General features: G+C 47.3%; 1 protein-coding gene across 2 annotated transcripts in view; it reads left to right on the top strand.

Moving 5' to 3' along the window:
* Window positions 1-12,268, top strand: part of VAV3 (vav guanine nucleotide exchange factor 3) — a 229,582-nt gene that overhangs the window by 35,783 nt on the left and 181,531 nt on the right. For both annotated transcript variants that reach the window (XM_075617032.1, XM_075617033.1), the window contains exons 5-7: window positions 4,995-5,060; window positions 6,063-6,174; window positions 6,668-6,760. In XM_075617032.1, coding sequence (XP_075473147.1) covers window positions 4,995-5,060; window positions 6,063-6,174; window positions 6,668-6,760 — 271 coding nt within the window. The remainder of the gene's footprint in view (window positions 1-4,994; window positions 5,061-6,062; window positions 6,175-6,667; window positions 6,761-12,268) is intronic.

Genomic DNA, 12,268 nt, shown 5'->3' with positions numbered 1-12,268 from the left:
CCCAGAGGAGCGCGGCTTTTTATTTACACGCCCAGAGGAGCGCGGCTTTTTATTTACACGCCCAGAGGAGCGCGGCTTTTTATTTACACGCCCAGAGGAGCGCGGCTTTTTATTTACACGCCCGGAGGAGTGCGGCTTTTTATTTACACGCCCAGAGGAGCGCGGCTTTTTATTTACACGCCCGGAGGAGTGCGGCTTTTTATTTACACGCCCGGAGGAGTGCGGCTTTTTATTTACACATTTACAGGCCCACTTTCTTTCTAGATGAGCAGGTGTTTATTGTAGAAATATTTTGTCCCTTTGTGTGGTAAACATATTAACGTGTAGTACAAACTGCCACGTTAACAGCTGAGGGCAACATGATACAGATAGGATGGATGGATAGGTGTATTGATGAATGGATGTATTGATGGATGTATTGATATATTGATAGATGGAGAGGTGGAGGGATGGGTGATAAATTGATTAAATGGATGGATTTATTGGTAGATACAGTAGATGGATGGATTTATAGGTGGATTGATGGATAGGTGGACTGGTGGATGGATGTATGGATAGGTGGATAGATGGATGGGTAGGATAGGTTGACAGATGGAGTGATCCAATGCTAGGTAAAAACCATCTCTAAATCCTCATTGAAGCCTTTGCTGTGTGTATTATATATATGCAAGTGATCCAATGCTAGGTAAAAACCATCTTTGAATGCTGTTTTCTGTCTACCCCTAATCAATCTAAGTGTTGCCACCTAGGCAGGGAACACCCTGTGTAGAAAACCATCTGTTTGAATGTGCCTCAGATGTGCTAATTAAGCAGACAGAACCACACTGTCAGGTGACTTTTTAGACCTATATAATCCCAGATAGAACAGCCTTATGCTGCCTGCAGCCCATACTCAAAGTGGCCCATTATAAGTGGCAGGACTACTGAACAACTCAAGTTTAAAAGGAAGTTCAAAAGAAGTGAGGAAGTGGACACACCCATCTGGCCCTGATTCCTGCATTTGAACTACGCTGGAAAGGAGGATATCATCTATACCAGACTGCATCATTACTGCTGTGATGCTGCCTTTACCATTTATATTTGCTGTGACTTCACTTCTTCTCAAATTATGCGCTTCTTTTTACCAGCCTCTGTATGTCTCTGACTCTATTCATATATCTCCATCTCTCCTTCCTTCCCCACTTCTCAGTTCACATGAACTCCTTTCTTACCTGCGTCCTCTGACACCACACAGCTATATCCCCTGCACTAAAAAACACCCCTACAAATCCTCCTCACACATCCTCTTTCTATCCATGCTTCTCCTCCTTGCTTCTGGGGATATCTCTCCCAATCCTGGTCCCTGCCTTATTTCTACATGCGTTCGTCCTCGCCTGCCAATTGCAACCTCTACTCCTTCTGGTGTCAACCCCTCCAACCTCATACCCATCCCCTGCCACCCTCCCTCCTCTCTCCCTTTCTCCTGTGCCCTTTGGAACGCACGCTCTCTTTCTAACAAGTTCCTCTCTGTACATGACTTTTTTCTCTCTCACTCTCTGCTCCTATTTGCTATAACTGAGACCTGGCTCACTCAGTCTGACTCTGCTCTGGAAGCTGCCCTCTCTTATGGTGGCCTTTCCTTCTCCCACACTCCGCGCACTGATGGCAGGGGTGGAGGCGTGGGGCTCCTGCTCTCCTCTCTCCGCCGTTACCGAACCCTTCCAATTCCTCCCTCTCTTGCTTTTCCCTCCTTTGAGGCTCACACTGTCCAGATCTTCTCTCCTCTCCCTGTCCATGGTCCCGGTCATCTATCGCCCACCTACCTCTACTCATCCCCCTTCTGCCTTTCTCTCTCACTTTGAATCCTGGCTCTCTTTCTTTCTCTCCTCAGACTCCCCTGTTCTTCTCCTTGGGGACTTCAATTGCCACATTGATGACCCCCTCTCTCCCTTGGGCTTCCCGCTTTCTTTCTCTAACCTCTTCTTTTGGCCTTCAACAGTGGACTGCAGCCAGCACCCACAAGGATGGCCACTACTTAGACCTGGTTTTCACTAAAAACTTCTCTCTCTCCGATTTCTCCATTTCCCCTTTTCCTCTCTCTGACCATCTCATTCTCTCTATCTCGCTTCTCCCCTTCTCCACCTCAACCTACCCCCCGGTTCTGCAGAAACCTGCGCTCTATTCACTTACCTGACTTTGAGTCCACTTTACGCTCCTCCCTCCCCTCTCTCAGCTCTGCTACAGACCCTGACAACCTGGTCAGGAACTACAACTCTGCCTTGTCCTCCTCTCTTGACCTACATGCCCCGCTTTCTCTCTGCCGCACTCGCCCTTCTAACCCTAGACCCTGGTTAAATTTCCCACACGCGCATGCTGCGTTCCTCCACTCGTTTCTCTGAACGCTTCTGGAGGAAATCTCACACTCTCGCAGACTTCCTTCACTACAAATTTATGCTATCCTGTTTCAACTCTGCCCTCTCGCAAGCTAAACAAGCCTACTTTTCTGCACTAATCAACATGCACAAGTCTAACCCACGCCGACTGTTCTCTGTCTTTGATACTCTACTCAAACCACCCTCAGCTGCCTCTCCTTCCTCCATCTCCGATCAGGACTTTGCTGACTATTTTAAGGAAAAGGTGGAATCCATACGTCAGAACATCCCCTCTGTTTCTTCCTCCCATCCTACACCTCTTCCTCCCATCCTACACCTCTTCCTAACTCTCCTCCTGCCTTCCTTGACTCTTTTTCCACTGTGTCAGAGGAGGATGTGTCGCTGTTGATCGCCTCTTCTCCCTCTATCACTTGCCCTCTTGACCCCATTCCCTCTCATCTCCTAAAACCTCTTGCTCCTACTATAATCCCTACGCTCACACACATTTTTAACTCCTCCCTCTGCTCTGGAACCTTTCCATCCTCCTTCAAACATGCAACAGTCATACCATTACTCAAAAACAGCAAGCTTGACCTTACCTGTCTTTCTAACTATCGACCTGTCTCCCTCCTGCCTTTTGCCTCTAAACTCCTTGAACGTCTTGTATTCTCTCGCTTGCTCCATTTTCTCAACACCTATTCTCTCCTAGACCCTCTACAATCTGGCTTCCGTACTGCTCACTCCACGGAAACAACCCTCACTAAAATAACTGACGACCTCCATGCTGCCAAAGACAGAGGTCATTACACTCTGTTCATATTACTCGACCTCTCTGCAGCATTTGACACCGTGGACCACCCTCTTCTCCTTCATATTCTCCATACTCTTGGTATTCGGAACAAAGCTCTATCCTGGATCTCATGCTACCTCTCCCATCGTACTTTCAGTGTCTCTTCTGCTAACACCACCTCCTCCTCTATTGATCTCTCTGTGGGGGTACCCCAGGGCTCTGTCCTGGGACCTCTTCTCTTTTCTCTGTACACACTCTCTCTAGGTGACCTAATAACATCTTTTGGGTTTAAATATCACCTCTATGCTGACGACACACAAATATACTTTTCAACCCCTGACCTTACACCTGCTGTACAAACCAAAGTTTCTGAATGTCTCTCTGCTATATCATCCTGGATGGCCCTCTGACGCCTTAAACTCAACATGGCTAAAACAGAGCTCCTCATACTTCCTCCCAAACCTGGCCCTACTACCTCCTTCCACGTCACTGTTGGAACTACGATCATTCACCCAGTAGCCCAAGCACGCTGCCTAGGGGTCACACTCGACTCCTCTCTCACATTCGCCCCTCACATTCAAAACATTTCTAAAACTTGTCGCTTTTTCCTCCGCAATATAACAAAGATACGCCCGTTCCTCTGTTGCTTGACTGCTAAAACTCTGACTCAGGCCCTCATTCTCTCCCGTCTTGATTACTGTAACCTCCTGCTGTCCGGCCTTCCTGCCTCTCACCTGTCTCCCCTACAATCTATCCTAAATGCTGCTGCCAGAATCACTCTACTCTTTCCTAGATCTGTCTCAGCATCTCCCCTCATGAAATCCCTCTCCTGGCTTCCGATCAAATCCCGCATCTCACACTCCATTCTTCTCCTCACTTTTAAAGCTTTACACTCTTCTGCCCCTCCTTACATCTCAGCCCTAATTTCTCGCTATGCACCATCCCGACTCTTGCGTTCTGCTCAAGGATGTCTTCTTTCTGGCCCCTTTGTATCTAAAGCCCTCTCCCGCCTTAAACCCTTTTTACTGACTGCCCCACACCTCTGGAATGCCCTTCCCCTCAGTACCCGACTAGCACCCTTTCTAGACACCTTTAAGACCCACCTTAAGACACACTTGCTTAAAGAAGCATATGAATAGCACTGTGGATATTCTGAACACATGATACATAAAGCTTGGCCCCCTGCAGACGCACTTACCAGAACTCCCTCCTACTGTCTCTGTACGTTCTCCCTACCTACCGATTAGACTGTAAGCTCCTCGGGGCAGGGACTCCTCTTCCTTAATGTTACTTTTATGTCTAAAGCACTTATTCCCATGATCTGTTATTTATATTATCTGTTATTTATTTGATTACCACATGTATTACTACTGTGAAGCGCTATGTACATTAATGGCGCTATATAAATAAAGACATACAATACAATACAATATTGACGGATGGATGAGCAGGTGGTCGGTTAGATGGATGTATAGATAGATTTGTGGGTGGATAGACGGATCAATGGATAGATAGATGCACTGTAGGTGAATTGATGTTAGATTGATGGGTGGATGGATAGATGGGTAGGTGAATGGATGGATAGGTAAGTGGGTAAATAGATGTCTGGATAGGCGGATAGGCTGAATAGGTGGATGGATAGATGGGTAGATGGGATCATAGTGTGATGGATGAATTTATGCATATATGGATGAATGTATAGATAGAGGGATGTATGGACAGAGTGATGTATGGGGAGGGAGCGATGTATAAGAAGAATGTATAGATGGACAAACCGATAAATAGACAAATCTAAATACCACAGTACTTCTCTTCCTTGGATGCGCACTATCGTTCCTCTCTCTTTTCTCTAGGCCGTTCCCCACTGAGGAAAGCGTTGAAAATGAAGACATTTACAAAGCTCTCCCTGATTTGATAGAGTACGTATTAATAGCAAAATGTTCTCCTGTGCTTTTGGGCGTAAATAGGGATTCAACAACTCTGGAAACAGTTTGGTCAGAGCCTCTGTTCTTTTGTGTGTTGGTGGCTCTGTACTTTCAGTCTGCTCGATGTCACATGGGTGACGGAAGAGGTTACAGTATAGTTACACATCAAAGGCTGCTGATGTGTAACTATAGCATTCATTTGTGCTGACGAAAGTATATTTAAATGAGTCCCATCCCATACTTCCTAAAAGGCTGTCCATAAGATCAATATTAACTTGACAAGCCTAAGGCACCTAATGACTGGACTGGTGTCAGACCCAACAGGATTAAAACCCACAACCTCTGTTACTCTGGGCAACAGCTCTAACAGTGTGAGCTAAACCAGCTAATGGCTAGCACCACTATTAGTGTATGCTTAGTACTTTTGAGCTCTACTTCTCATTGAGTGCTCATACTGGTACAAAACACTTTACTCTCGAGAGTTAGAGAAGCGTATCGAATAAGCAATTTTCTGCCATGAGACTCCTTCTAGCGCGGGAAGACACTTTACAGTCCATGTATTTGAATAGGCTGTAATATATTCCAGCACTGAAGGGTCATTCCCCCTCCTCCTCTTCCCTGCTCCTCCTCCCCTTCTCCGCCCCCGTTAGATTAACGCGTTGTTGGGTTGGATTAACGCGTCGTTGGGTTGGATTAACGCGTCGTTGGGTTGGATTAATGTGTTGTTGGGTTGGATTAATGTGTCGTTGGATTGGATTAACACATTGTTGGATTAACACATTGTTGGATCGGATTAACTCGCCGTTGGGTTGGATTAACGCGTCATTTGATTAACGCATTGTTGGATTAACACGCCGTTGGGTCGGATTAACGTGCCGTTGGGTTGGATTAACCTGACGTTGTGATTTATTGGATCTGGGCCTGGGTGGCGTTGCTATGTTATCCATTTTGGACCCTCTCCCTGTTCCTGAGCTGTGTTTTCCCTCTCTCCTGCAGTGAATCCGGTGGGGATGATGATGAGGAGCTTTACTATGACTGTGTATACAGAGAGGATGAAGGAGGTGAAGTGTATGAAGACCTCATGAAGGTGGAAGCGCCCCTACCTAATGTAAGGACCTGCCTGACTCACAGTTTGGAGCGTAATTTTCCTAGTAACTAAAATGGGAGGAAGGGTGCGTAAATGGCGAACAATGTGACCTGCGCCAAATCAGGAAATGCCATAATTCAGTAAAAATTGTCTTTGCGAAGAGATCGCTATAAAAAATTTAGTTTTCCTCTTATTATAATTTCTCCTATTACTCAATTTAACCGCTACCTATAACTGCTCCTATTGCCTCCTATAACTCCTCCTATTACTCCGTATAGCCTCTCCCTATAACTCATCCTATTGCCCCATATAACCTCTCCCTATATCTCCTCCTATTACCCCATATAACCGCTCCCTATAACTCTTCCTATTGCTCCATATAACTGCTTCCTATAACTCTTCATATTGCTCCATATAACCACTCCCTATAACTCCTCTTATTACCCCATATAACCCCTCCCTATAACTCCTCCTATTACCCCATGTAACCCCTCCCTATAACTCCTCCTTGCAGAAGTCAACAGAGAATGACATACGTAGCTGCTGTCTGTCGGAAATAAAGCAAACGGAGGAGAAGTACACAGAAACACTGGAATCTATAGAGAAGGTGAGAACTATTCGATAAGATCACATGGCCACACATAATAAAGCTTTATGTCACTCATCCAAACTATTTATGCCACTCCTAAAGCCTTTGTTACGACCAATATGCTAAACTCCTGACCCCTTTGTGCTGCAGCAAGGCACAAGGCAGGGATGCCCACTCTCTCCAATGCTATTTGACCTGGCGCTAGACCCTCTAATACGACATCTTAAACAGATGAACAACTTTTAAGGGCATACACATAGGAAATCCGGAACTAAAAGTAGCAGCTTTTGAAAATACAGATATTCCGTAAAATCTCCGGCTTAACCATAAACTAGGAACACACACACATTCCCAGCTAGCTCAAACTCCTACACCCACCACATCATGAATATATATTTATGCCAAAATGAGTGCTAATGAGCATGGCAAATGTATACAACAAAAGACAGGGGTGCCCAATGCTTGGGCACCCCTGTCTTTTGTTGCATAAACTAGGAACAGTCAAACATTAGCACTCACAGACAAAAAGAGCTGGGGTGGAAGGGGAACCTTCAATTTCCCCTCCAGTCCTTTATATCTGAGAAATGCTACCAATAATAATGAAATAAAACTGAACAAAGCACTGGAAGATTTATATGGGAAAACCCAGAATACGTACGACCAAACTACAAGGACATAAAAGTAATGGGGGAATAAACCTGCCGCTGCTTAAATTATATAACACTGCGTTACTCTTAAGGTACGCAGGAGACTGGATAAATCATACCAGTCAATTCGCAATGCAAGTAACAGACCAACAACTGAGCCCAGACATAAGCCCAGCTTCTATTACACATGGCGCCCAGTGAGCTCCCAGCAAATATAAAGGGAATTGTCCTGCTCTTTAGCACATACAAGGCATGGTACAGAGCTCGCACAGCACTGCATCCTGGGAAGAGATAAATCATTAAGCCTACCATTTACTAATAACCAGCCGTTTGAAGAGGGTAAAGCGAAATACCCATTCCCCACCTGGGAGTAAAAAAGGAATACTTATGTAGCCCTCCTTCCTGCTGATATAGAGAGACTACTAGTGCTGTATGTACCTGCTGGCTCAGCGAGATCTGGGCCTCCGCTAGCTGGGAGTCTGGGGTAACAAGATGGTCTTGGCAGCGCCTCCACTTACCCAGGATCCCCAATAAGTAAGATTCCCCTAGGTAAGAATAATGATAACAAGCCTCAACGTTGTAACCTTTTACTAATAAGTGATTGCAAAACCTTAACCTATACCTCTGAAGAATAAAACACCTATAATCACAGTACATGAATAGTTGATAATCAGTTGTTACACACCTGTGGCCTGGCCACTCCCACACTCGCGTAATGTCACTTCCCACCACGCGTTACCACACTCCGTGTCCAATGTCTAGACTCAGTCCCTTGGTCACTCAACCCAGTGTCCCCAAAGAACCCTCCCCCAAGGCGGGATCAGCGCCTGAAGGTACCGGTGTTGGTGCACTTATTAAATACCTTCCGGCCACTCCAGCAGCCGGTAACAGACTTCGAAAAGGATCCGCCGATCCAGCGTAGTCTCTCATGAGTTTGCAAATGTCCAGCAGCTTGAGCCCAAACCACCATCACCACCGCAGCTCCGGAAACACTGTGTCCCTATCTGCTAATACAGTAAGGGAATAGAATGTCTCTCTCTCTAGGGCTTTCCCTGCAGCACCACAAGCTAATGGTGACTCAGGGTCTGCACTGGGGCCTGAGGGGAAATCTGGTCTACGCAGGCGGGCCACTGACCCCCTGCACACACACACCCTCTCCCCTTACTCCTCCGGCACCCTCTGCTAGCGTGGTCTCTCCCTCACGCTTCCCCTTCCTGCCTGCCAGCAACCCTGCACTCCTATTCGCTCCCTGGCGTCATGTGGCTTGGCTGAGGCTCATGGGCATTGTAGTTTTACCCCAGAGCCTCCTGTTATTGGCCAGCCGTTTCGCGCGCTTACACTGCGCATGCACGAACTCTCTGTGCCGCCGATCGCGCATGAGTATTGCGCAATGCCAATCACAACATGGCGGCGCCCTATGCTATCGGGCCGCTGCGGAACCTCCAGACGCGTCCTACAGCGGAGGTACAGCGGGGAAACAGGAACACCACTACACTTAGCATATGGCAGCTCCTCCGCAAGTTAAACTGCTCAGCATAGAGCAGCTCCACCACAAGTTAAACCGCTCAGCGTCGGGCAGCTCCTTCGCAAGTTAAACCACTAAACATAGGGCAGTTCCTCTGCAAGTTAAACCGCTCAGCACAGGGCAGCTCCCCCACAAGTTAAACTGCTCAGCATAGGGCAGCCCCTCCGCAAGTTAGACCGCTCAGCATAGGGCAGCCCCTCCGCAATTTAGACCACTAAGCATATGGCTGCTCTTCCGCAAGTTAGTCTGCTCAGCACAGGGCAGCTCCTCCGCAATTTAAACCACTAAACATAGGGCAGTTCCTCTGCAAGTTAAACCGCTCAGCACAGGGCAGCTCCCCCACAAGTTAAACTGCTCAGCATAGGGCAGCCCCTCCGCAAGTTAGACCGCTCAGCATAGGGCAGCCCCTCCGCAATTTAGACCACTAAGCATATGGCTGCTCTTCCGCAAGTTAGTCTGCTCAGCACAGGGCAGCTCCTCTGCAATTTAAACCACTAAACATAGGGCAGTTCCTCTGCAAGTTAAACCACTCAGCACAGGGCAGCTCCTCTACAAGTTAAACTGCTCAGCGTAGGGCTGCTCCTCTGCAAGTTAAACCGCACAGCATAGGGCAGCTCCTCCCCAAGTTAGACCACTCGGCATAGGGCAGCTCCTCCGCAAGTTAAACCGCTCAGCGTAGGGCAGCTCCTCCGCAAGTTAGACCACTCAGCATAGGGCAGCTCCTCCGCAAGTTAGACTGCTCAATCTACACATTCCAAAAAGGAGAACATTCCAAAGACCCAACTCACAATTCTTTGTGTACCTCCAAACCAGACACACGGGACATAGCGAATAGCTTATCAGCAGAGGTGAAAGATAACCCTCTGGACACCCTCCTGCAAATGACGCGTTATTGGGATATCATCAATCTCCAACATATACAACCGCCGGGAAAAAATAGAGCAAATCGGACAGACACACACAAGGGATGGCAACCTGGCGAGCAGACTGCTCAAACATGAATATCCCATTCTCAGTCTATCAGGAAATGCACTACAACATCCTGCACAGAGCACTCAGACTGAGAGCAAACCTCTGCGCCGACAGCAAATGTACAAAACGTGCACAGCTCGTACACTGCCGATGGGGCGGCCCTGTGATGCAGCAGTTCTGGACACAAATTAACACATTTAGCAGAGATGTGTTACACACTAACATCCCTCTAGCCCAGGGGTGGCCAACTCCAATCCTCAAGGGCCACCAACAGGCCAGTGTTTCAGGATATCCCTGCTTCAGCACAGGTGGCTCAATCAGTGTCTCAGTCTTTGACTGCTGAAGCAGGGATATCCTTCAAACCTGACCTGTTGGTGGACCTTGAGACCTGGAGTTGGCCACCCCCTGGTCTGAGATATCAGCACCCGGCTCGTTGACTGAGCCACAGACTCAGCCACCTGTGCTGAAGCAGGGACTGATTGAGCCACCTGTGCTGAAGCAGGGATATCTTTGAAACCTGACCTCTTGGTGACCCTTGAGGACTGGAGTGGCCCAACCCTGCACTAAGCCCAGAATACGCAACCTTTAACATCATAGACCAAGTAAATTAAACTGAAGAAGAGAGTAGACCCCAAAGGTAACAACAGATTCAGACAAACTATTGCCGTGGTTGCCAGGAAAACACTCCTACTGCCGTGGATATACCACACCCCCACCATAAATAGAGCTATGGAGAGAAAAGAGGTCTGGCCTATTTACATTACACACAGACAAAGAGAACAAGGCAGGCAAGGTGTCCCAAACCCGGGAGACCGTCAGTGGCACATTGTCCCAAGACATTACATTAATAATCCCCGACAATTTCCAACACCCCGCATGGCCCGCGACTCATGTGCTAGCTAGAGATCCCCAGTAACGGTGTAAGAGAAAGAAACCCCCAAAACAGCCGAGAAAAGGCAGGCGTGCCTGACCAGGCTAGATACCCCTCCCCACCCCCCAAACCTAATCGAAACCTTGCCACTAAACCCAGACACGTTTAGACACAGGAACACAAGTGGGCATCCAGTCTACACGACACAAAGCGATCGGCCCGAAGAGAGAAACGGGGGGTTGGGGGGGGGGGGGCGAGGCAGAGAAGGACAAAGTGGAATAAGTGACAAGGGAGACATAAGGCCGGGTCCAGGGTGAGCGCGCGTGCTCGACCGTGCTCGTGGCGTTGCGCGCCTGTAGCTGCAGTGATTTTGTGGCATAGGGGTAGACGTGACCGGAAGGCGTGGCTGTGACGTCACGAAGCTGGTTCGTCCTCATTGGGTGAACCCGCTCACGTGACTCGGGTCTGCTCATGGATCGCGTGCGCCGGCGCGCCTCATCACGCACGCGGTCGCGCGCTCTGTGGCCTGCCTCGTGGGGGCACGGAATTTTGATCGCGCTGTGCGCCCGCCATGGACACAGTCTAAGGGAACAGACAGGTCGACTAAATGAAAGGGCAGTGGGAGTTCAGGGAGTGTTCGTATTGCCAAACCGGCAGTGTTCAGGTAGGGTTCGTCATATCAAACCGCTGACCTGAATCTCACCGTCCGTCGCGGGGTGGATGACGAGACGAGGTTGAAAATGCCAAAGGTTGATGAGATGTAATGAATTCAAGCGATATGTTACTATGTTAAACGGTTAAAAATGACGGAACAGACTCAAATGTACATTCAGGGACAGATGTGACTGTGAAAAGGTGGAAGTGTTATATATATTCAAAAACTAAATAGATACCGTTCTGTGGCTAACGAAATGCTTTTATTTGTGCGAGCTTTCGAGATACACTGATCTCTTCTTCCGGCGATGTTACAATGAATGAATGAATATATATATATATATATATATATATATATATATATATATATATATATATATATATATATATATATATATTTGATTGTAAGACTTCCAAGTAAAAAAACATTATACCAAAGGAAAGGAAAAAAAAGACCTGGAGTCTGTGGGTTCCTTTCTACAATATTTCATATCTTCTGTTTCAAAAATAATATAACCCCATATAACTTCTCCCTATAACTCCTCCTATTACCCCATATAACTTCTCCCTATAACTCCTCCTATTACCCCATATAACTTCTCCCTATAACTCCTCCTATTACCCCATATAACTTCTCCCTATAACTCCTCCTATTACCCCATATAACTTCTCCCTATAACTCCTCCTATTACCTATATAACGTCTCCTTATAACTACTCCTATTGCCCCATATAACCCCTCCCTATAACTCCTACTTTTACCCCATAAAACCCCTCCCTATAACTCCTCCTATTACCCCATATAACCCCTCCCTATAACTCCTCCTATTACCCCATATAACCGCTCCCTATAACTCC

This window comes from Ascaphus truei, chromosome 10 (assembly GCF_040206685.1).
Source record: "Ascaphus truei isolate aAscTru1 chromosome 10, aAscTru1.hap1, whole genome shotgun sequence".
NCBI lineage: Eukaryota > Metazoa > Chordata > Amphibia > Anura > Ascaphidae > Ascaphus > Ascaphus truei.
The sequence above is the reverse complement of the archived record's forward strand: the minus strand, read 5'-3'. Positions and strand labels throughout refer to the sequence as shown.